The sequence below is a fragment of the Mauremys mutica genome, chromosome 16, assembly GCF_020497125.1.
Source record: "Mauremys mutica isolate MM-2020 ecotype Southern chromosome 16, ASM2049712v1, whole genome shotgun sequence".
Taxonomy (NCBI): Eukaryota; Metazoa; Chordata; order Testudines; family Geoemydidae; genus Mauremys; species Mauremys mutica.
Genome location: NC_059087.1, coordinates 31,136,844 through 31,162,701, shown reverse-complemented (window position 1 = coordinate 31,162,701; position 25,858 = coordinate 31,136,844). Strand labels below are relative to the sequence as shown.

Sequence of the window (25,858 nt, the reverse complement as noted above, 5' to 3'; positions counted from 1 at the left end):
TGTTACCTCTGCTGGGCGACGGGGGACTGCTCCTGGTCCAGCATGGAGGGGCGCCTGGGACCCCCGAGACCTGGGAGGGCACCGGCCCTGCCATCGCCGGTGATCCTGGTGGCGTGGCCCCTGTAGTCACCACTCCTCCTGCCATCGTTCCTGCTCGGGCCCTGGCAGCAGCCCCCTGTCACACCCAGACGAGCAGGTGGGCCCTGCCTCTATCGGGAGTAGTCTGGCTGGGTACTCGTTCAGGGGAAGTGTGGCAAGAGGAAGGCGCAGGTTCAGCACCTCTCAACGCAGAGGGGAAGGAGGCCCCCCACAAGACCATGAGGAGGGCCACTGCTGCCGAGCCTTCCACCATGGCCCTTGATAGCGCCCAGCAAGTGGAGCCGGCTGAGGTTGCCATGGCAGCGGAGGGGGGCGGTACCGACCCCCTCTTGGAGTCTGTCCCTGAGGAGGCCTCGGATGGAGTTGCCCCAGCCGCTGTGTCATCTGTGCCCTCCGTCGATGCTGGGGCAATTGTTGCCTCGGTTGCTGGCCGGGAGGACTTTGGGGCAGTGGAGGGAGACTGACCCCATTGCCAACAGACCTAGATCTGGATGGCAGCTTAGTCACGTCGCCCCCTTTTCCTCTCTCCCCTTGCCCCAGGCTGCCACTGCTGCTCTCGACTCTGGGGCGCCCCTGGGTTCCTCTATCTGCCTGCCCGCAGACGGCACCTTGTTCATGGCCGCCGAGCCCCTGGTCATGACGACTGGTGCTGAGCGGCCAGGGCCTGAGCCCTTGGGTGCCCCCCACTCTGAGGCGGAGCAACTGCCTCCCTTCCCCGTTGGGGGCCCTACCGCTGATGCCACCATGCCCAACACCATGGTTGTGGGGTCTGAGCTCGTTGCAGTGTCCGGGCCTGGCATTGTTCAGGTTCCCCCTCCCGTCCCCTCAGCCCCTGACTCTGGTCGAGAGGTGCCACACCCTCATAGCTTAGCTGCTGGGGATCCATAGCCCACTTCCACCCCTGCTCCTGATCCCACTGCTGGCCTCAGCCCCACTCCTGCCCCTGATGCATTGCCTGCCTTCTTCCCCTCTGCCTCCCGTACAGCTGCCACCCCTGGCGTTGTCTCGTTTCCCCAATATTCGGACAACCCTCAGGGGGCTGTTTTTGTGTCTCCCTTCCCTGAACCTTTAGGGGCTACTCTGTTCCCTCCGCCACTCCCTCCCTTGCTGGGGATGGGGAGGGGGAAGGTGTCAAGGCTGATTCTCCACACTGGCACTTCGAGTGCAGAAGGTGGGGCCCGCAAGGATTGTATCAAACTCCCAAGGTTACAGCTTTTCTCTGACCTTGGCTTGGTAAACGCTGCCACCACCCAAGGGAAAAACTGTCTCTTGTAAATCCTGGAAACACTCACTTGGGAAGTTTTCCCTGAGGCCCCTCGGCTTTTCCACCCCTCCCTCGGGGAAGCCGAGAAAGAAAACAAACAAAAGGGAAACCCAGCTGTTGCCACCAGCTAATTGAGAAATGTATGCACAGACCTTTTAGGACACAAAACCAATCAGGTTCTTTAAAATTTTATTTAAAAAAAGAAGAAACACATCTGGAACATCAGGCTATTGCTAGATTTTATAGAGCAACTGAACGGGTTAAACACCAGGAATGGCTCCCTGGGATCCAGCTTAACATTACAAAAGAAAACAAAAATACCTGAGCTTAGCACACAGGAAATCCACAAGCCAAAATAAAGAAATGAACCTGATCACGTCTATCTAAACATTCCCTGTCCCAATGAATCCTTCTAGTTATGGAAGATAATTTTTCATCCCTGGTCCAAACTTTACACAGCATTCCTGCTGCCCCGTCTCTTCAGCCAAGAGAGAACAACAGAGAGAACATAAGAACATAAGAACGGCCGTACCGGGTCAGACCAAAGGTCCATCTAGCCCAGTATCTGTCTACCGACAGTGGCCAATGCCAGGTGCCCCAGAGGGAGTGAACCTAACAGGCAATGATCAAGTGATCTCTCTCCTGCCATCCATCTCCATCCTCTGACAAACAGAGGCTAGGGGCACCATTCTTACCCATCCTGGCTAATAGCCATTTATGGACTTAGCCACCATGAATTTATCCAGTTCCCTTTTAAACATTGTTATAGTCCTAGCCTTCACAACCTCCTCAGGTAAGGAGTTCCACAAGTTGACTGTGTGCTGCGTGAAGAAGTGTTGCATCGCAGAGGAGCAGGGACAGAGTCTGACAACCCATGTGATCATAAGCAGAGAGAGTTCTTTATTCATTTCCAGCATGCTCTTATATCCCATTATGGCCAGCAATCAGACAGTTGCTAATTAGTTAATTAAATATACACAGCCGCAGCTGTAACCCCATCCTAATTAACATCCTACACACCTGTTTGACTTATCATCCTATTTACAGTTAGCTGGCCGATGAGAGCGCGCCCAAGGTCAGCCCTTTATACACAATTTCCAGCGTTATCGGCTCGTCCCAGAAGCCTAAACAATCTCAGCATTTCACATTCTATTCCCAACAAAGAAGAACTTCCTTTTATTTGTTTTAAACCTGCTGCCTATTAATTTCATTTGGTGACCCCTAGTTCTTGTATTATGGGAATAAGTAAATAACTTTTCCCTATCCACTTTCTCAACATCACTCATGATTTTATATACCTCTATCATATCCCCCTTAGTCTCCTCTTTTCCAAGCTGAAGAGTCCTAGCCTCTTTAATCTTTCCTCGTATGGGACCCTCTCCAAACCCCTAATCATTTTAATTGCCCTTTTCTGAACCTTTTCTAGTGCTAGAATATCTTTTTTGAGACCACATCTGTACACAGTATTCGAGATGTGGGCGTACCATGGATTTATATAAGGGCAATAATATATTCTCAGTCTCATTCTCTATCCCCTTTTTAATGATTCCTAACATCCTGTTTGCTTTTTTGACCGCCCCTGCACACTGCATGGACATCTTCAGAGAACTATCCACGATAACTCCAAGATCTTTTTCCTTACTTGTTGTAGCTAAATTAGCCCCCATCATCAGGGGCGGCTCTAGGATTTCCGCCGCCCCAAGCAAGGCGGCGCGCCGCGGGGCGCGCTCTGGCAGTCGCCGGTCCCGCGGCTCCGGGGGACCTCTTGCAGACGTGCCTGCGGAGGGTCCGCTGGTCCCACGGCTCTGGTGGACCTCCCGCAGGCACGCCTGCGGATGCTCCACCGGAGCCACGGGACCAGCGGACCCTTCGCAGGCATTTCTGCGGGAGGTCCACCGGAGCTGCGGGACCAGCGGACCCTCCGCAGTCATGCCTGCGGGAGGTCCGCCGGAACCGCCTGCCGCCCTCCCGGCAAAATGCCACCCCAAGCGCGCGCTTGGCACGCTGGGGTCTGGAGCCAGCCCTGCCCATCATGTTGTATGTATAGTTGGGGTTATTTTTTCCAATGTGCATTACTTTACATTTATCTACATTAAATTTCATTTGCCATTTTGTTGCCCAATCACTTAGTTTTGTGAGATCTTTTTGAAGTTCTTCACAATCTGCTTTGGTCTTAACTATCTTGAGCAGTTTAGTATCATCTGCAAACTTTGCCACCTCCCGACAAAGGAAAAGCTTTTTTCCCATTTTAAAAAGTTCTAGCCTTCCCATTGGCTCTATTGGTCAGGCGCCCACTCCCTTTCCTTTACCTGAGGGACTTTTTAACCCTTTACAGGTAAAGCAAGCAGAGAACAGACACCAAGAGGGACTTTATAGCTAACTGGCTGGCTGGGTGTCCATAAAAGGGACCTACCTCCCCGCCCCTTAATTTATCACAGACGGGTTGCACGGTGCCACCGCTACAGGCACCGTGCGTCTGCCCCATTTGCCTGTCTCTGTGGACAGTGGGGTCATCACAGGGACCCAACCAGAGGACGATTGCGGGTCTGTGACTCCATCCCCCGCTGCATTGCGGAATGAGCTGCGCCCCTTCCCGGTGGAAACCCGTGGTTTCAAGGATAAGGTGCAGCTCGCTTTCCAGCGCTGGGGGGACTTCCACCTCATCCTCCAGGCCATGAAGGCTGTTTTGGAGGAGCGGAGGGGGACCCGAGAGGCAGGACATTGCGGCCTACCAGTGCGCCCCCAACTTCTGTGATTCCCTGCTGGCTTTTGGGGTTGGGCCTGGATTGTTGTGAGGCCCACTGGGGGCCGCTGACACCCCTGCCCGCGAGAATCCTCCCCAGCCCTCACTATGAAACCAACCATCTTTGCCACCTTAAACACCCAGTGCTGTAGGGTGGGTCTCCACAGGTGCCAGGTGCTCTCCTTCCTTTGTGATTTTCCTGTAGGAGACCCACACAGCTGCAGCCACCAAGACTAGTTGGAGGCTGGAGTGGGGGGATGGGGTATACTTTAGCCCCTCAGCACTCATTTGGCTGGAGTGGCCACCCTGTTCTCCCTCGACCTACGGCCCGAGGTGCTGAAGGTCACCGAGGTCATGCCGGGTTGTCTGCTGCACCTCTGGGCCTGGTCAACGTCTACGCCCCAAACTCAGGCCTGGAGCAGGTGCGTTTCTATCGGCTGGCATCCGCCTTCCTCGGCACCTTGGATCCTCGTGAGTGCCTGGTCTTGGGCGGGGATTTTAATACCACCCTTAAGGACCAGGACTGCTCTGGGCTCGGGAGCAGCCAGGCCACCGCAGGCATGCTCAAGGAGATCATTGACCATCACTCCCTGGTGAATGTCTGGCGCGACCACCACCCGGATGACAATACTGCCTTTACCTACGTGCGGGTGGAGGTCGATGGGTCGCACCACTCCCAGCCGGACCGCATTTATCTATCATGTTTTCATCTAGCACAGGCTCACTCCTCCAGTGTTTGGCTGGCCATGTTCTCGGACCACCATTTGGTGGCCGTGATGGCCTCTCTTACCCCAGAGATGCTGGGGCCGGCCTATTGGCATTTGAACAATAGCTTGCTGGAGAATGTGGGCTGTGTGGCGTCCTTCTGGGAGTTCTGGCTGGCCTGGCGGGGGCAGCAGCGCACCTTTCCCTCGGCCCAGTGGTGGTGGTATGTGGGGAATGTGCGCGCCCAGCTCTTCTGCCACAACTACACCTGGAGTGCCAGCTGGCCAAGAGATGCAGTGATAGAGCAGTTGGAGCGGGAGGTCTTGGAGCTGGAAAGGGATCTGGCCACCAGCCCCGGGGTTACATCTCTCTGCGAAGTGTGCTGGGACAAGCGGGAAGAGCTCTGGGTCCTGGAGGACCATCGGGCCCGGAGCACGTTCATTCGATCCCACAGGAGATGGATTGCGGCTCCTGCTTCTATGCCCTAGAAAAAAAGAGGAAGATTAAAAAGCACATAACCTGCCTTTTGGAGAGGATGGCACCCCCCAAACACACACACGGATCCGAGGAGATGCATGGAAGGGCCAGGGCCTTCTACGCTAACCTCTTCTCCCCGGATCTGACCAACAAGCCAATGCTTGTAGGGTGCTCTGGAACAAACTCCCGATGGTCAGCATGAGCTGACCAGGACCGGCTGGAGCTCTTACTCTGGCTGAGTTCCCTGAAGCCTTCCATCTCATGTCCATCAATAAATCTCTGGGCATGGACGGGCTGACCGTGGAGTTCTACCATGTGTTCTGGGACGTCCTCAGCCTGGACCTTGTCACCGTCTTGGCCAAGTCCTTGGAGTGCAGGGTCCTCCCTCTGTTGTGCAGGCAAGCTGTGCTCACTTTGCTACCCAAGAAGACAATCTCCGCGACCTTTGGAACCGGCGTCCCGTCTCGCTTCTCAGCACGGACTAAAAAGTCATAGTGAAGGCCATCTCGCTGCGGCTGGGGTCCATGCTGGCAGACGTAGTCCATCCCGATGAGACCTACACCGTCCCGGGCCATACCATCTTCAATAATTTGTATTTGGTCTGGGACCTCTTGGAGCTCGGGTTTAGGGATGGTCTGTCATTCAGCATCCTGTCCCTGGACCAGGAGAAGGCATTCGACAGGATGGACCACGGGTATCTCCTGGGCACTCTGTGGGCATTCGGCTTTGGGCCCCTGTTCGTGGGTTTTCTCCAGGTGCTGTACGCCTCCAGAGTGCATGGTCAGGCTCAACTGGACCCTGACCGAACTGGTCAGCTTCGGGCAAGGGGTACGTCAGGGGTGTCCATTGTCAGGCCAGCTGTATGCTCTAGCAATCAAGCCCTTCTTCTTTCTCCTCCTCTGGAAGTTGACAGGGTTGGTACGTTGAGAGCCAGAGTTGTGGCTGGTCCTGCTGGTGTATGCCAATGACGTGCTTTTCGTGGTCCAGGACCCAGGCGACCTGGTGCAGGTGGAGGCCTGCCAGGTGATCTACTCAGCAGCCTCCTCCGCCTGGGTCAACTGGGTCAAGAGCTCTGGCCTGATGGTCAGGACAGGGTGGCAGATGAGCTCCTTCCCACCATTCGGTGGAGCACGGGTCCACTGCGCTATCTCGGCCTCTACCTTTCCGCCACACATCCTTCTCTGCCAGAGAACTGACAGGATATGGAGGCCAGAGTGGGTGAGCTGCTGCGGAGATGGATGGGACTCCTCTCGTGCCTCTCCCGGGGAGGGAGGGCACTGGTACTGAACCAACTATTCATGTGCATGCTCTGGCACCGGCTCAGGACCCTGAGCCCGACCCCGGGGATCCTGGCCTGGCTCCAGAGGGTAGCTGTGGAGTTCTTCTGGCCAGGACTGCACTGGGTCCCTGCAGGGTTCTGAGTCTTCCCCTGGAGGAAGGAGGACAGGGCCTGGTCTGGCTCCGCAGCCAGGTCCATGTCTTCCACCTCCAGGCCCTGCAGAGACTCCTTTATGGTGCAGGTAGTCCGCCGTAGAGCACGTTGGCGCACACCTTCCTCTGCCGCCTCCGAGGGCTCCGATACAACTGGCAGCTCTTTATTCTCCACCTGAGGGGTCTTCCGCGAGACCTCTCTGAGCTGCCGGTCTTCTACCAGGACCTCCTCCGGACCTGGAAACTGTTCTTGGTGACTAGATCTGTTGTGGCCACCGAGGGGCCGGACCTCCTCGCAGAGCCCCTGCTACACAACCCCCACCTTCATGTGCAGGTGGAGGCTGGTCCTGGCAGAAACCACCAGAACTGGAGACCTCCTGGACTATGACGAGGGGGACTGGATCCCTGACTGCTTGGTCGGTGCATGGGGGTCTCCACCCTTCAGACCCCCCTGCGCGTATACGAGGAGGTGGGAGCAGCCTTGTCTCCCCATCCGCCCCTCACCCCCAGCCCTCTGGATCTTTTCATCGGGCCTGTGTTCCATGAGCCCCCTTCAGTCCCCTCCCTTCCATAACCTGAGCTGGATGTGTGCCCTGCAGCCGGTTCGCTTCCAAACTGCGCCACGGGACCAACTTTACATGCTTCTGCTCCACATGTTTCACTTCCTCACCCTTGTGTCCCGCCCCGATGCCAAGTGGTGGGACTATCTACCACCTGTAGAGGGTGAGAACCCCAGGGGGCCAGCCTCTATTCCATCCTAGTCCCACGGCCTGCCAGGGATATTGGTTGGAGTCATGAGGGTGGGTGTGTACCTGGTGCAGTTCACCCCTGTCAAGGCTGATTCCCCACTCTGGCACTTCGAGTGCAGGGGGGGTGGGGGCCTGCAAAGATTCTAAACATTAATACTGGCCACTCCAGGCTTGTACTAAACTCCCAAGGTCACAGCTTCTCTCTGACCTTGGCTGGGTAGATGCTGCCACCACCCAAGTGCAAAACCCCTTCGAGAACCCAGGAAGGCGCACTTGGGAATTCCTCCCTGTGGGTTCCCTCAAGCCCTTTCACTCCCCTCTCCGAGGAAGAGCTGAGAAAGAAAAACAAAGGAAATCAGCTGTTGCCACCAGCTAATTAAACAATATGTGCACAAACCTCTTAGGACCCAAACATCTGTTCTTAAAAAAGGTAAATTTTATTAAAAACAAAAAGAAAGAAAATACAATTGGAAACTCAGGCTATTGCTAGATTTAAAAAACAAAATAAAACACTTACAAGGATTAAGCATCAAGAATAACATTCTTGGGGTCCAGCTTAAAGGTTACAAATAAAACAAGAGCACCTGGGGTTAGCACAGAGGAGTCAACAAGCCATAAAGAAATAAAAGGAGATAAACCTGATTGTCTTTCTAAACATTTTCTGATCTACTTACATATCTGGGGTTTCAAATGGCCCAAGCTTCTTACACCATAGTTCCAGCCCTGTCTGCCTCTCTCCGAGAACAACAGCCAGACAAAAGGGGAGGCTTGTTTCAATTTTAAAAAGTTCTAGCCTTTTGGCCAGGTGCCCACTCACTTCCTTTTACCTGTGCATTGCAGTGACTGTTAACCCTTTACAGGTGAAGCAAGTAGAGAACAGCTACTAAGGGATTATATAGCTACTGGCTGGCAGGCTCCATAAAAGGGAGCTACCCCCCTTCATTTATCACACCCCCATCCCCGATGCCTGCCCCTTTTGCAGCGTGAGGGAGAACCTGGCGCACGCCTATCTGGAACGTGCCAGGTTGCAGCCCCTATTCCGGCTCCTCCAGAACCTCCTGTTGAGGTTCTGGCTGCACTTTTCCCCACACCTCTTCATATATTCACACCCTATCCGTGACCCCCCAAAGTCGCGAGACATCCTCGTCAGCCTCCTCTTGGTCCTGGCCAAAGTAGCCATCTACAACCCCAGCAGGAGGAGGATGGACGGGGAGGTGCTCTGCGACTGTGGGGCCTATTTCTGCTTCTCCCTGGTCTCACGCACCCGGGCAGAGTTCCTCTGGGGGGCATCCGCTGGCTCCCTAGCTAGCTTCGAGGAGCAGTGGGCACTCTCCTTGTCTCTGCTCGGTGTCCCCCTTTGGATCCCTAGTTCTGAACCTGTGACCTTCACTCCAGACCCTGTTATTCTTTAGTTGTCCCCCGACTTCAAGGCTGAGGGAGGAGCCTGTAGAACGGGCTGCCATTACACCTGGGACTGGAGTCTCGGTTGCAGCGTGTTGGCTCTGCTACCTGTACCTCTGCAAGGCAAATTCAGCTAAGCAGCCTTACAGGGCTACTCAGGTCCTAAGGCAGAGTGGCACAGAGATGCCTTGGTAATAAGCTCCTGTTCAGAAAAAATTACACTGGGCTGAAATGTCTCCCCCTTCTTCTTGTATGTGTGTAGGGACAGGAAGAGAGGGTTGGGTGGCTGCTGTTAGTTTAGTAACAACCAGTTCAGCCCTTTTTTGGAGGTTGCGCCTGACCCCATTAGAGCTCTTGGAATGCACTGTTAGCATTAGTGATCAGCGAGGCCTTTTTGGCCTATAGTAGATGGTTTTCCTTTCCCCATCTTCCTCCTCTGTCAGTCAAGGCCATTGGTGTGCTGTGGGGACTGTGGCCAGAAGAAATGTTGAGAAAGGATTTAAAACCTGTAATATCCATCAGTACCAAATTTCTGCGAGAGGTTTTCTTCGGAGGGTCAGAAGAAATGTCTGAGCAGCCAGGAGTTCATGCTGATTGCTTCTCAGTGCTTAGATAATTCCACTCAAATGGCTTGGTTTGAAACCTTCATTTCTGGCCTGGACATAAATCCCTGAGTGTGTGTGGGGGGGTGAGTTTTGCCAAGACTTGCTAAGAATAAAAGGGGGCAAAATGTGGAGATTAAAGGGCTTTGATTTGACTAGAGGTCGCTCTTTCTGTTTCCCTGCAAACCCCCCCCCCCCATGTCTGCTGCTGAAGGCCAGGTGGGGAGAAGGTACCTTATACAATTGTCTGTATGTATTACACGTGATGCTTGCAAGCCTTAGACCTGGCTGGGGGCGCTGCCCATTAGTCTGGTGGTGCAGCGGGGGTTTTGAGACTACACAATAGCAGAGTTTTGCCTCCCCTTCATGACCCTTTGTCACTCTCTGATTTTCTCCTTCCTCATCCCTTAACAGTCGCAGCACTTGGCCAATTCACATTTCTGCTGAAGCTGAGCATGGGCCCAGTAGCCGAGTCCCACCTTTCTGTTCTTCCCAGACCCAGTCAAGCTGCCTGCTGACTTGGCACCTGCCATAGACAGGACCCAAAGCAATCCGTTTGGGTCCAGAATGTTCCTTCAGGAGCAGGGAGTCAGACTTGAGGATCTGGTGCTAGAGCAGGATTCTACACTGCATCGTCCCTTGCCCTCTCCTTTCACTGCTACACTTAAGGGACCTCTTTCTCTCTTTCCTTCTCCCCACAGCCCAGTGAGGGGCTGGATCAGAACCTGCTGGAGAAACAACTGGTTGAGCTGCACCAGCAGAACCAGCAGCTGCTGGAGGAGAAGAAGGAGATGGAACAGAAGCTTCAGGCAGAGATCCTGCAGCTAAAGGAACATGTAGGTACAGAGCGGGAGTGTCGCCTCATGGAGCATGCACCAGGGACTGCAGCACAGCTGGATGGGCCTCCTGAGAGTTTATACAGGGCACAGGGTCTCCATGACAGGCACCCTGAAGGGCTCTGGCAGCTGTTCTTCAGGTGTGAAATCTCTTTGGGGAAGCAACAACTGGACTTGGGAGAGAGGCAGCTCAGTGGGCCTTTCTTGGAGGAGATCTGACTGCAGGACCATCTTTTCAGGTCTCTCTGGGTGATCCATGCAGCCTGTTCTGTGGAACAGTAATGAACAGGGCCATCTGTCTGCTCCCACCGCACCACCCTGGCTGCCTCTGACATCCCATCAGATTGGAAAATCTGCAGCCCAGGAAGGCTGGGAGAACAGTAACTGGGGGCTCCTTGTTCTTCAGCCCAAATGGTTTTGAGTTCCTGCCATGGGGTGGGAAGAGGAGAGGGGAACTCAGCTTTGGAACCCTTGTAGAGGAAGGGGGCAGAAAGCAAGGCTGCTGGAGAATACATCCAGTTAATTTAACATCTAGTCTGCCTTGCTGAGTCCTGCAGTCACAGTGCATGAGTTCTCCAGACTGCTCTAGAATAGGGCACCTGGAAGCAATGTGGCTCATCCTTCACCCTCCTCCATATCTCAGGCTTCTGACTTTTGGGTTTAACTGCTAAAGACCAACAAAATACCCCCAATACCAGCAAACTGAGATTGGCATTTATCCAATAAACCACCAGAAAAACACTGGAAACGGTTACTTGTATCTAAAGGCTTGTCTACATGGAGCAGTAACATGCTCTGTGAGGTTGTGATTTCTGAAGGGCGCTAATGTGTTATGTGTTAATTGGTCCACATAGACCCTGCTTGTGTGCACTAAAGGTTCCTGAGTGTGCTTTAAGGTATGCTTTTGAAACACTACTACCATAAAGTGTACTAGGGAACATTACAAAGAGATTACTCATTGCAGTATATACATTACTCATGACAGTGTATGCAAAGAGACGGTCTGAACCCTCCTGATTTTTAGAGATCTACCTAGAACTCAAAAATTGAAAACTAAAATTAATAACCCCTGATGAACAGAAGCGTTGTCCATACCACTGATTTTAATACATGCTTTCATTCTTGCCCAGTAACATTTCAGACCCGAATGTGAAAGGATCTCACCTGAATGTGAAAGAAGATGGAAGAGCTAAAGGAGAAAAACTCAGTTCTCACTTTTTGTTTGGGTGCAGCAGAGTCAGATACTTTATTCTGTTTAGGGAGAGAGCGCACTAGGACACAGGGTCTCCCCTTCCTAGACAGGTCTCTCAACAGGTAAACAATTACAGCAGCATTTATACTTTTGTTACAGACAATAATAAGCAACAGCTGCATTTTGTTTATACATAGGTCATCCTGATATCTTGTTTTTCTCACTTAAGAGACTCCAGTCTACATTTCGTATTATCTACACAAGGTCAAAACAACTTCTCACACAGTTCTTTTCCACTCGCCTCACACAATCCTCACTTCTACAAATCTCGCGTTATTAGGGTTACAGTTAGTCTAACTCTTGTTAACAGAGACTGTCTTGCATTAAGATCCCCTACAAATCCCTGTCAGTTCTTTCTCTACTTCCACAGATCTAAAGGAGTTACTTGTGTATAACCCTTTTCCTTCTTGTATCATCCTCCTGGTCACTTTCTACCTCCCTCTAGCTTCCCAAAAGCCTCCCCGCTTAGCCCATGGTAGCATGTGCAGCAGAGGCAGCTTGCTCCTTCCTGGGCATGCAGGGAGAGAGGAGACTGCATCAGGCCTAGCATGCAGGGTCACAGATGTGTCCTGTTTCTCCCACAATCTCAGGTCACCCACAAACTACTGTCCCCACAGCAGTGAAGCTCTGGGGGCCGACACCTGGGAGTTCTAGACACTATCAGAATCCAAATGGCATTGGGAGTCAGAGTCAACTCCCACCTGGCTAAAGCACTCGGAGCACTTGGGGATAATCAATCCCAGCCAGCTATTGTCGACATGAAGAGAGACTCCCTTAGGCCCAGTGCTCAGCTGCCTCTGGCTTAGAGGCTTTGGAACCTACTGGATGAACTCCTGACCCTGCTGCTGTCAGCAGGAGTTGTGTCACGCTGGGATTTCACCCATTCTTTTTGCTGGGTGCATATATAATCCTTATGGCAATGATGGGTTGTTAGCAGTGGCTACAGCCCAGGCAGAGAGAGGGTAGACTGTATTCAGGCTTTTTTCCTTTCTCTGCCATTGTCCCTCAGTGCTGACCAGCAGCCCTCCCTGCTGTTGTAGTTCTGGGCTCCTCCTGAACATGGACTGGCAAACATCGTAAAATGCTGTGGCGTTTTGGGATGTGGGGACAAAGCGGTGGTCTGCAAATGCATTTACCAGAGTCAAAACTGCACCCAGGTCCCCAGAGGTGACCGGTGAGGTTAACTGTAGCCACCTGATCTATGCTCTGCTGATGTCTAGGTAACCCCTAGAGCTTAGTGCACAGTGCAGAGCAGGATGGTGCTGCAATGGGGAAGTGGGGGAGAGCAGCAGTTGTTACAGTGCCTTGTGCTATGGGGAACCAAAGATTTCTGTATCCAGCAAGCTGCCTGCTGCATTGGGTTTGACCTGCTTTGCTTGTGTTTTGGCGTGAAGGAATTGGCCACTGCCAAATATGACCCTAGCTCCTATTTATGATCAAGGGTGCCTCTTTCATGCTGCCTCCATGTGAGTGCTTTCTTTGTTTCAGATTGCCAGCATTGTCCAAGCTAACATCCGCATGGCAGAGGAGCTGAAACGGTACCGAACCTCAGATGACCTGGAGAAGAAAGTCAGCAAGATGGTAGGTCTCTCTCCTTCTCCTTCGCTGCTTGAATGATCACCTTATGCTGCTACCATTTGACTCTAGCTTCATGGTTAAACCCTGGGGCATGCTGAGAAAGTAGTTCTGAGCCCAACATTCTAGCTGTGGCTGTGAATGCTTCACAAAACAACAAGAACAGACAGAATTTCATGCATTGTTTGTTTGTTAAACAACATAAACCCAGTGCCAGATTTTAGACTAGTGCAGCACCATTGTAGTCAGAGAACTCAGCGTCATGCGGCCAGGGCATGGGAACCAGGAAGTGAAACTGCCCAGCCTGGTTTTGCTATCCCACTAAGGAAACAAGCAGCATTAGTGATTAAAAGCTATTTAGTGTAAAACCCAGAGCACTTGTGTTAGTAATTTAGGTGCTGGGCACCTCCTGGAGTATACTTAACTCCCACTGAACCCTGTGAGTACCAGGGGCGGCTCTAGGTTTTTGGCCGCCCCAAGCAGTCATGCCCGGGAGGCGCCCCCGAGCCGCGGGAGCAGCGAACCTCCCGCGGGCATGACTGCGGAGGGTCCGCTGGTCGCGCGGCTCGGCTGGACCTCCCGCAGCTGCGGGCGGTTCGCAGGTCCGGCGGCTCCGGTTGAGCTGCCACAGTCATGTCTGCGGGAGGTCCACTGGAGCCACCGGCCGAGCGTCCCCTCCGCAGTCATGCCTGCGGCAGGTCCGCTGCTCCCGGGGCTCCGGTGGACCTCCCGCAGGCATGACTGCGGCAGGTCCGCCGGCCCAGCCTGCCGCCCCCCGGGAAAGGGCCGCCCCAGGCAGGAGCTTGCCCCGCTGGGCTCTGGAGCCGGCCCTGGTGAGTACATCCTCCTCCTCGTCCCCAGGATGTGCTGCCAGTCCATCTCATCCTCTGGACTCTTGGACAGTCCTCTCTTTTGCAGCTCCAGGCTCTGAAACTATTTCCTTTTCCACCCATCTGTAGCACCAGTGGTGACAAGGGGCAGCAAGCTAGCTCCTCTTCCTCATTTCCAGCTGCTTTTAGAGCCCTCCAGGTTCTGCCTGGCAGTGTAGAGCCTGGACATGCATTAGCAGTAGCTGGAGAGGAGAAGGAACCATGACCTTGTGACCACCCTGCTGTGCCAGCATGTGACTCTTTGCATGGCAACGCTGGTGCCACAATATATATTTTCCAAGGGGTTGGTTGGGATTCTCCTCTTCCTCCCTATACTCACAGTTTGGAAAACTCTTTCTGCCATTTATTCCTAATGCTTTAGACCTTTACAAGGTCTCAGGGTCTATGTCCGCTTGGCAAGGCCAAACTGTCTGGGAACGGTGCCTGCTGCATCTTTGCTTTGCAGCTCCTGATGTCTGGGACCGCCGGTCTGGAATCCTGGTCCACAGGGCTCTTCTGATATGTCTACACTGCAGTTAGACACCTGTGGCTGGCCCTGGTCACGACTCCAGCTCGCGTTAAGGGGCTGTTTCACTGTGGTGTAGACGTTGGGGCTCTGACCTGCGAGCGGGGAGGATCCCAGAGCCCAGGCTCTAGCCGAAGCCCTGTGAGCCTGAGTCAGCTTACCTGGGTCAGCCTGGGCCAGTCTAATTGCCATAGAGACATACGCCTAGGGGCTAGGCAGTCCTGACCTGCCACCCAGTAACCTGCGAACAGCTGCAGGAATAGCAGCTGAACTCTGACAGAGGACCCCAGCCCTGGAATCTGATTGGTGGAACACTGGCAGTTCTGATTGGTCTCCAGTCTCTATTTTAACCCAAGCACAGGAACAGGAAGTTGTCCACACAACTGGGTTCTCCCTGCTCAGGACTGCTTCCTCTGAGATACCTGACCCTGTCTGCTTCCTGACATGCGACTGTTGGTTTTACCCTCTGGCTTGTCTCAGACTCTGACCTCCTGGTATCTGACCTGGCCTGGCCCCCTACTCCTGCTCTAACCACTAGGTCAGCCGGCCTGTGCCCCAGTCCTGACTCCTGTAGCCATGACTGTAATGTCACATGCCGAGCTAAGGCTGGAGGGGTCAGTACTTGGAAGAGGTTTAAGGAAAATGTAGATGCTATAGGAAGGGATGTCAGTGACTCAGCACGTGGTGTCCTTCCTTTTGAGTCACTCCTAACCCTGGTGCCCCAGCACGGTGCTGCTGAAGGTCACATGACACTTTTCATATAGTAGAAATGTTAACCCAGGTCCAGATCCTCAAAGGTATTTTGGTGCCTAACCCCCAGTGATTTCAGTAGGAGTTAGATGCCTAAAGCAGAATCTTGCTCCAATTCCAGCTCGGGTGATTACAATCTCAGGTACCTCCCTTCCCTATGTTCCCCTTTCTATTTCAGTCAGATGGGCTTTTCCGTTTCGTTTCTGCCCTAAGCATTTGTGCAGCATTGCTATGGCTTTTAAACAGCTGTCCTATTCCACACCAGAGGGGGCTGCATATCTGTGATGGATGAATTGATTCCTATAACCCAGTGGCACCCAAACTTTTACTCTTGTCCCCCCTTGCTAGTAATGGAATGGGGCCACGCCACGCCCCCCGCCCCCCAGCTGGGAGTGGAGTCACGGCTGAGCCAGGGCTGGGAGCAGAGGCCGGTGGCTGAGCCATGGCCGGGAGCTGGTGGCCAGGGAGTGGAGCTGGGACTGCAGCTGTGGCCAGGGCTGGAGCAGAGATGGGAACTGAACGGGGCTGGGTGATTCCTTCCCCATCCCCCCATGGGGGCTGGCTCTGGCCCTGCCGTGCCCCCTGGATGTTCCTCCACACCCCCTAAAGGGGCACACCCCACAGTTTGGGGACCACTCCTATAAATAGTTTGTAAAGCTCTTTGGCCTCCATCAGGATCCTTCTCGTGATGTAATCTGCCAGTGATGGCTCCTGCCAACTCCAGCAGGGACCGCAGTATCCTATGGGATGATGGGCTTGGCCTCCTAATTTGAATGTTTGCTTTGCACGCAGGTTGAGCAGATGGAGTGGCAGCACCGGGAATTGCTGCAGATGCAGGTGGCAGCCCTGCGGAAGGAGTTTGCCCAGAAAGAGAGTCGGCTGACAAATGGCAAATCCACACCTCCAGCAGACGCTGCCCTGGAAACCAGGAAGCCGGCTGTGACCTCCTCCATGCACACTCTTCTGGCCAACGCTGCCATGGCCTCCACAAACAGCACCCAGTTCACCCTGCCCAACAGTCCCCAGGACACTGCGACGCCCAGGCCGTTAGACATTAGCACTGGGGATGTTGTTTCCTTCATTGATCCGCCAGAAAGCTTACCTGGCACTGGGGGCAACAGCCTGGAAAAGCTGGGGATCGTGGAGCTGCATCTGGACATGAAACCGACCATAGCGAACCAAGAAGCTGGCTCCCCACCAGCTCACGCCCAGCTCCTACCCATTGGTGAAATGAACGAACCCATGGGACTGCTCCCTTCACTGGGCGGAGAGAAGCGGCTGGCACAGCACATGTTGGCAAGAGAAACCAAAGCCAAACAGCAGCGGACAGTCTGATCCCACGCGAGGAACTTACACCACACAAGCCTCTCTCTTCCTAAGCCAGTAGCCAAACAAACTTGCCAGTTCCCTGTTTTGTAGCCAGTGCTTTAAACTGATAGTTATACATGGTGCTGTCAGTTATTAAACTGCCCTTAAGTTATACATTTATCCATATATTTAAGTATGAAATTCTTTCCTCGGTGTATGTCTGGTGCGTACTGGGCAGAAGAGAGTTACACACACCACAGGGCCCAGAATAGATTTAACCCTTGAAATGCCTGTTAATTAAACAAAATAAACTGATCGTGTCATTCCATGGAATGGGCAACAGGGGATGGATCACTTGATGATTACCTGTTCTCCTCATTTCCTCTGAAGCACCTGGCACTGGCCACTGTGAGATACAGGATCCTGGGCTAGATGGACCTTTGGTCTGATCCAGTCTGGCCGTTCTTATGTTCCAAATGTTCTGCACCATTCCCATATTTGGGCCAGAAAATGGAAGGTGTGTTCAGAGGCAATACAGAAATCTGTCCCCCTCAGTTCACATGTTTATAGCAACACTATGAACACACACGATGCAAGTTCCCTGCCTGTTCACTGCTCCAGCAACCTGAGGAGCAAGACTCTGCCAAAGGAGTCCCCACCCCAATGTCCCCATGTGCTCGTTTCAAATGCTAAGCTAGACCTGAGGAGACGGGAGCAGGGGAGTTACAAGAAATGGTGCTGAGGAGCCGTGAACCTGCCATCCACTCCCTGTCCGGGGGAGCTGTGGTGGTGGTTGCTTAGACAGGTGGAAATATCTCAGTGGAGCAGTTGCACCTAGGACCTGACTCTTCCCACCACCGCACCCTGAACAGCGCAGCAGAGCAACTGACATCTCACTATCTGCTAGCAGAGGAGGTATGCGAAAGACAGTTCAACACGGACATCACGGTGCTGTGGTGGGGAGAAGAGTGGACTGACAAATCTTTCTTAGCATCTCCGTTTATCTGTGAGCTTCCAGCACCCATAGGATTGGAACTGAGCCCTTCTTCTTTCGTTAGGTAAAGGAGGTGATTAGCAGTGTTCAAAGAACCAAGTCCAGATCAGTAAGCAGCTTCAGAAGTGGCTTGGCCAGCAAATGATTGAAATGGGCACTGATTTACAATATGTCCATAGTTTGTGACTGGCATCCATAGTCACACTGTGCGTCGTCTCTCATCTTCTAGAGGTGTAGGAGATGACAGCATCTGCCATGCAATTTTCTGAAATAATTCAATGTGGACCATTGTTTCTGGGGTAGGTTGAAGCCTGAACGTTTTTTTGCGGGGTCGGCCATCAGGTGTGTGTTTGTGAATCAGCATTCTCTGAAAACGCTCCCCAGCGGCCCTAGGATTGAATGGGGATGCTGAAAGCATTTACCCTGATCCCCAAAAGGCTTTCAGAGTTCAGGTGTGTCATCGGAAGGTTCGGAAGCTCCTCATGTATTGGTAAGTTCAAATTAGCCATGGTTTGATTGTATTCACAATTGTACTCCGGATTTTGGGTGTGGGTGTATGTGCTAGAGTGGGCAACCATTGATTTTAATGTTCCAGTTATAATTTTTATTGCAGCATTAAGCTGCACGTCCAAAAACTTGGTATGTAGCTGCCTATGCACAATATTCTGCAGTTGAGAATACCAAGTGCCAGAGGCGCAGTTCAAAGCGTGTGTGCATCAACACTGCATGTTGGGCCTGCACGTTTTTGGGTGAGGCTAGTCCTTGCTGTTACCTTTTCACATATCTTCCATGCAAGCTTTAGGAGCCAAGCTTCTGGTCAAGGTTGCACGCAAGTACTTTGGACAGGGCTCACTTCTGATCCGTTGACCTCAAAACGTGACACTGAGTTGTTCCTTTGTGGTTTTACTGTTTACTTGAAAGGCTATTACTGAGATTTTGGAGGTGTTGAGGTGGCGTTTCCAGTATTAAAAGTATTATGTTGAGGTCGATGGCCAAGGTGTCACCACTTGTGGTAAGATCTTTGCCCTGTATTGCAAGATTGATGTTGTCAGCATAAATGAATTTATACAAAATTGTGTCAGGTAAATTGCTAATGTAGATGTTAACTAGCAGAGGAGCCAGCACAGGTCCTTGAGATACACCATCACTGGGGGTGCCTGCTTTGCTGATCTGCCCAGTCAGAATCACACTGTATCTTTGATAGCTCAACATTGATGTAAGGAGTCATGTAGTGCTACAGCATTTGATGGGTCTTGATACCCAGAGCAAGGGCCCATATCTCCATAACTGATCCCTGCAGGAAGGATGGAGGTGGCGATCAGGGTACATCTGAACATGTGGCAGTTTCCTCTGTCAATTCTGCCCCCCAGGTTTGCTGTTTTGCCATATATTTCAGGAAGTGCATAGGCTACCTGGGGATGCAGTGGGAATGATGTACATGGGACTGAGTTCCTCCCTGTGGTAAAGCTCATTGGAGTCAATAGATTTACACCAGGCATCAACTTAGTCCTAGAAGGAGCTATGCGGTTAAGCCAAGGTGAGTGTGATTCTGGATGGCAAGTGCTGTTAAATATTCTCTTGATTTCCTGTGCACTTCCTGCTGGGGAAGGGCTGGAGAGACAAGTCTGGAAATTTAAGTCCTCTTGTTTTTCCATAGGTCGGATTCTTTACTATCAGCAGGAGGGAAGCTTCCCAGACAGTGCCCTGCCAATGAGTCTCAGCCCTGAGCTTGAGATCAACCTCTAGCAGCGAAAGGCCACACTGGCCTTGAGCTCTCTGCCGGGACTGCCCACAAGGGCTTATCTTCACATGTGACATACCGCATCCCTGTAGCATTCAGGTGAAGACACTACTATGCCGATGGGAGAGCTTTTCCTGGCAGCGTAGCTAATCCACCTCCCCGAGAGGCAGGAGCTGTGGATGGGAGAAGCTCTCCCATTGACATAGCACTGTCTACATGATAGGGATGGGGTGGGGTGTTAGGTCAATGTAACTGTGTCGCTCAGGGGTGTTTTCTACACCCTTGAGCGATGTAGTTGTACCAGTGTAGGGCTGTAGTGTAGATCTGGCCTCAGTCACGTTATTCTGGTGACTATAATGCTTTAGTTTCCCACTTACATTGCAACATGATTTTAGTCTTTGCTATATGCTTGAGCACCACTAGAGTTAGAGATTCACGCTCCACACTAGATGACAGCTGGAATTGCAAGGGAAGCAGCTTGGAGGTGCTACAGCCTCTCAACAACACATATGTAAGAATTGTTTTTAACATGGGCCTAACCTCCTTCTCAGAAATGGCTGAACTGGTTTAGCTGAAATGTTAAATAAAAAAGAGAAAAAAAATTAGCCTGAGGTAGACACCCAGCATGGAAACGTCAGCCTGAATGGTTGAAGTTTGGTCAAGTTAAGTGACTGAAAACAGGATCTTGTAACGGAAAGTGTTGGGAAACCTTACGCATAGGTAGCACTACCAGCCTGGTCTCTAATAAAGTGCTGGGGCCATGGGCGCCAACTTATATGGGCTCGTGGAGCTAAAGCCCCAGGAATATTCAAAATCAGGGGCTCTGCTCCACCAATATTTGGAGCTAGGTTTCGCCCCATTAAATCCCAGCCGCGGCCAGGAATCAGAGGGCTCTGGGCTGCCCGCTGCTGCGGGGAGCCCAGAGCCTTTTAAATCCCAGCCACGGCAGGGAATCAGAGGGCTCTGGGCTGCCCGCTGCTGCGGGGAGCCCAGAGCCTTTTAAATCCCAGCCGCAGCTGGGAATCAGAGGGCTCTGGGCTGCCTGCAACCGCGGGGAGCCCAGAGCCCTTTAAATCCCAGCCACAGCTGGGAATCAGAGGGCTCTGGGCTGCCCGCTGCTGCGGGGAGCCCAGAGCCTTTTAAATCCCAGCCGCGGCCGGGAATCAGAGGGCTCCGGGCTGCCTGCAACCGCGGGGAGCCCAGAGCCCTTTAAATCCCAGCCGGGGCCGGGAATCAGAGGGCTCTGGGCTGCCTGCAACCGCAGGGAGCCCAGAGCCCTTTACATCCCAGCCGCGGCCGGGAATCAGAGGGCTCTGGGCTGCCCGCTGCGGCGGGGAGCCCAGAGCCCTTTAAATCTCAGCCGCGGCTGGGAATCAGAGGGCTCTGGGCTGCCCGCTGCGGCAGGGAGCCCAGAGCCCTTTAAATCCCAGCCGCGGCTGGGAATCAGAGGGCTCTAGGCTGCCCGCTGCGGCAGGGAGCCCAGAGCCCTTTAAATCTCAGCCGCAGCCAGGAATCAGAGGGCTCTGGGCTGCCCGCTGCGGCGGGGAGCCCAGAGCCTTTTAAATCCCAGCCGCGGCTGGGAATCAGAGGGCTCCGGGCTGCCTGCAACCGCGGGGAGCCCAGAGCCCTTTAAATCTCAGCCGCGGCGGCTGGGATTTAAAGGGCTCTGGGCTCCCCGCGGCTGCCAGCAGCTCAGAGCCCTTTGAATCCCAGCCCCTGGCCGCTGATTGCCCCCTCCCCAGACCCCTGCCCCAACTGCCCCCCAGGACCCCCACCCCCTATCTAAGCACCACTGGTCCTTGTCCCCCGTTACCCACTCCCGAGACAACTGCCCCTATCTAAGCCTCTCTTCTCCTTGTCCCCAACTGCCCCCTCCTGAGACCCCCCCCACTTCCCCCCAGGACCCCACCCCCTACCTGTCCCCTGATCAACCCCCTGGACTCCCATGCCTATCCAATTGCTGCCTGTCCCGTGACTGCCCCTCCGAACCTCTGCCCCATCCAACCCCCCCTGCTCCTTTTCCCTTGACTGGCCCCTGGAACCCCTTACCCCTTCTCCAACCTTGTAATCTTGTGGCACTGATGCACTGTAGCTTCATTTTATATCGGCTTACAGGGCGGGAGTGGGGGGGGCACCACCATTTTGGGCCCCACCAAAAATTATACAAACCTGCCGCCTATGGCTGGGGCGCCTTCAGGGTAGAAGTGTAATATATTTAGAGGGAAACCCACACCTAAAGCCTGGATCAAGACACAGCTGATTTTAAGGGCGCAGGAAGGTGTTGGCATTGGAATCCAACAGCAGCTCTCCTCTAACGGCCTGCTCTGAACATCTCTCAGGTTTGAGGTGGTTGAACTCTGCCCCTGGATGTGAATTTTGCAACTTGGGCCCACTGCTGTCGTAACTGTTACCAATCATAAAACAGTCAGGGACTCATGATGATAAGACGACAACCTAATGTTACCTATATCTAGGCTGACTTTTCCTATGTATCCTCAAGATCTGCAATCCCCTCCCTTGTATTTGTCAAGGTGTTGTTTTAAGAGTCCTGGCTCTTTGGCTAGCACTGTAAGAATGGAGGAAAACAACAGGCTCTGAAAGATCTTCTGACAGTTACAACTGGCTTTCTGAGGCCCTTGGCAGCCTGATCAGAGGACAACAAGGTCAGCGAAACATGGGCGAGGGAGACACTAACAAAATTACATTTGAAGCTGCATCAGCACCCCTTCCTTCCCTCACACTATCAGATCTGCCAGTCTCACTCTGCAGCAGCTGTAGGAGCAGCTGGAAATGGATACACAAGCTGGCTATTCTGGCGCTGCCCTGCCATCGCAATCCCTATCCTCTCCCAAGAGGACTATGCTACCCCCCTAGGATCACTGCTGAAAGAGGTGGGGCTGGTTACCTAGCAGTGCATTAGTTAAGAAAGTGTCCAGTCACCAAAACGAAAGGCCTCCTTTTGCCCCCCCTTAAAGAAATAGTAGCGTTGTGTCATAATAGCCACAACCCTGGTGGCATTTGGGACCAGCCCCGTAAAATATCAGTATCAAGTTATCCTGCCGTGACTCCGGAGATGAGAACCAGCCTCGGGGCAGACAGCTAAGAACCAGGGCACAGACCCCACATTGTCTGGAGTTCTATACTGAGATTTCACCCCGCAGTTTTCAAGTGTAAACACCTCAGGCTCTATAACAGCCTAAACATGGGGCACGGATGGCTACACTGGCAAAGTTACAGCGCTGCTCAGAGAGTGCTGAAGGGAAACTGCTGTTGTGTGTTCACACTGATGGCTGCCTGAGCAATAGCGTGTTCACACTTGCAGCACTATTCCGAGCAGTGCACTCTGGGCAGCTTTCCCACAGAGCATCTCTTCCTCTTCTGCTGCTAAGACTTGTGGGAAGGCGGAGGGGGTCACGGGGCATCATGAGTCCTGTCCCAATGCCCCATGATGCATTGCTTCACATCCCAGCAAACCCTGTGCTTCCATCTGCATTTGGCGCCATCTTTCAACCGTTTGTGTACTGCGCGTCCTGCCTCTTCAGGCTGCAGGAATGGATCCCGAACTGCTGCCCAGTATGCTGCTCGCTCTGACCAACACCTCACAAGTAGCGGTGGAGTTATTCCTTAAACTACAAAGGCAAGAGGAGTGTGACATTGATCTCACCACGTGTAGTAGCTATGACACGAGTTTGCTTGTAGCATTCACAGAGGTGCTGACCACAGTGGAATGCCGCTTTTGGGCTTGGGAAACAAGCACTGAGTGGTGAGATCACATCGTCATGCACATCTGGGATAATGAGCAGTGGCTGCAGAGTTTTCGGATGAGAAAAGCCACATTCATGGGACTGTGTGAGGAGCTTGCCTCAGCCCTGTGGTGCAAGGACATGAGAATGAGAGCTACTCTGTCATTGGGAAAGCCCGGGGTGATTAAACTGTGGAAGCTGGCTACTCCAGATTAGCGACTGATCGGTAGCAACCAGTTCGGATTGGCACTCGTGTTGACAGATGTAGGGCCATTAATTAAAGTGTGCAGGGCCTGCTCCGAAAGACCATGACTCTTGGCAACGTGAATGACATTGTGGATGGCTTTGCACAAATGGGCTTCCCTAACTGAGCAGAGGGGATAGATGGCACGCATATTCCAATTCTGGCACCAGACCACTTAGCCACCGAGTATATTAATCGCAAGAGGTATTTCTCAATGGTTCTCCAGGCGCTTGTGGATCACCGTGGACATTTCGCAGACATTAACACAGGCTGGTCTGGAAAGGTGCATGATGCCCGCATCTTTCAGAACACTGGCCTGTTCAGGAAGCTGCAAGCAGGGACTTTCTTCCCTGACCAGAAGATCACTGTAGGGGAAGTCGAAATGCCCACTGTGATCCTGGGAGACCTGCCTACCCCTTAATGCTGTGGCTTATGAAGTCATACATGGGGCACCTAGACAGCAGCAAGGAGCAGTTCAACAACAGGCTAAGCAAGTGCCGAATGGCTGCTGAGTGTGCTTCTGGCCGTTTAAAAGCCCGCTGGCGCTGCCTCTATGGGAAGCTGGACCTGGCCAATGACAATATTCCTGTGCTTATAGCCGTGTGCTGTACACTCCATATTTGTGAAGGGAAGGGTGAAAGCTTCACTCAGAGCTAGACCACAGAGGCTCAGCACCTGGAGGCTGAGTTTGAACAGCCAGAGACCAGGGCTATTAGAGGGGCCCAGCGCAGGGTCGTAAGGACCAGGGATGCCTTGAGGCAGCAATTTGAAGCTGAAAGCCACTAGTATTTGCTGCTGTGCTCAGGATTGCAGTGCTTGTAATGCTAGGAGGTGATTGGTGCACATGATGCAATAAGGGGGGTTAACATAATTGTATGTTGCTTTGCAGTGGTCTTTTTGCTTTCAATGAATAGAATAACGATTGCTTTCAGACCAACACAATTATTTTATTAAAATACAACAACCAGAGGAGAGAATCAAACAAACAAACAAAAAAAAAACATCAGCAGGGAGGGGGATGGGGAAGGGAAGGTCCCAGGAGGAGTTGTCGTCCCAGAACGTCTAAAGATTTGTGTATGTCCAGGGATCATATCCAGCCTTCTCCTTTGGAGTACAATGCAGCGGGTGCTGTACTTCAGCAGGGCCAAGCTGCAGAGGGATGGGTGTTGAGTGCAGTGGGACTCTGCAGTGCTGGCCTGTGAGGCGGGAGGAGTGGAATGTTACAGGTATAGACTGGAGCCAGGAGGTTGAGAGGAGTGTGTTGGCGGTGTCTGGGGGGCGCATAGGAAAGAGTTTTGCGACAGCGGCTGCAGGGGAGGGCGGGTGCAGAGCTGCTCGGTTTGCAGAGCTAGTAACGCCTGGAGTATGTCTGTTTGGTGCTCCATAAACTTTTAAGAGCCGCTCCGTGGCTTCATTCTAGCGTGCCATGTTCTCCTTTTGGTCCCTCTTCTCGCTGGCCCACCACTCCTTCAATTCCTGTTTCTCGGCGGCGGAGTGCATCATGACCTCCCGCAGAAAGTCCTCCTTAGTTCTTCTTGGCCGCTTTCTAATTCTGCGCAGCCGTTCAGCCACCGATAACAAAGCGGGAGGCTGGGCTCCCCAGGTCATCCCTGTGAAGTTTACACGCAACATTGTACAGTAGCAGGATTGTTTGCAACACAGACAACACTGATTCAGTGCTTTAAAACACAGCCAGTGCTCACACACCTGTCACTAACTGGCTGGCCCCAGGCAAGCACACGTGAGCCACAAGCCCCCCAAAATGGTGAGTAGCTGCAGGGGAAATCACTCTTCCCGGACCCTGCTGTACACTGGGCACGTTGCTCTTGGGGAGAGCCAGCACTGTAGCGGGGACCTGATAATCATTCCTGTCCCCACACTTTCCACAGGACGGATCATTATGGAAGATCTCGCTGCTGAGGGTGAGCAGGGAATCAAGGGAGGGTCTTCTCCAAGACTGCAGCTTCTACCCTGGCCCCATGCGGCTCGCCTGTGTGCAGCAATGGCCCGTCCCCCACCCCACCCCGTGATGGCACAGTGGCGCGGGAGAGTTACCGTTAATGGGGCAGGAAACAAAGCAGCTCTGCCGAAGAACCTGCGGCAGCGGATTGCCCAGTATCTCCAGGAGCGTTTCCTGGAGATCTCGGAGGCAGATTCCCGTGAAGTGGGGGAGTCAATCAGCACCCTGTTCTGCCGCTCAGACTAGGCATGTGGTGGGAGACAAGCCTGCTTTCTGCAACCCTCCTGCCCCCAACAACTCGCTTCAGCAATTCCCCAAATCAGATCCACTTACCAGGGGCCTCCTCTCCTGTTTGCGCTTTGCCAAGATCCGACTGCTGTGACTGGCCGGGCTCCTCCGGGGTAGAAAAGAGCTTTGGCTGCCTGCATCTCTGACCTATGAGTCATCCTCTGCCTCTGGGTCCCTCTCCCCGTCCACATCCTCGTCCAAGATTTCCTCCTCCTGGCTCGGTCCACTCAATTCACTGTGGCCTTGGCAGTGGGGGTGGAGTCGCCACCAAGTATCACATCCAGCTCTTTGTAGAACCGGC

The 25,858-nt window shown here is 53.1% G+C and overlaps 1 protein-coding gene across 3 annotated transcripts in view; it reads left to right on the top strand.

Annotated features, from left to right (window-relative positions):
- LOC123351063 overlaps positions 1-25,613 on the top strand; it is a 78,073-nt gene extending 52,460 nt beyond the window's left edge. The window contains exons 6-9 of one of the 3 annotated variants that reach the window (XR_006573916.1): positions 10,173-10,307; positions 13,048-13,140; positions 16,072-18,071; positions 25,199-25,613. Coding sequence is in view for 2 of the 3 variants with exons in the window: in XM_044990210.1 (XP_044846145.1) it covers positions 10,173-10,307; positions 13,048-13,140; positions 16,072-16,614 (771 nt within the window). In the remaining variant the exon portion in view is untranslated. Of the gene's footprint in view, positions 1-10,172; positions 10,308-13,047; positions 13,141-16,071; positions 19,374-25,198 lie in introns of those variants that run through there. The other 2 variants (XM_044990210.1, XM_044990212.1) reach the window with 2 other exon arrangements.
- Positions 25,614-25,858: the final 245 nt, after the last annotated feature.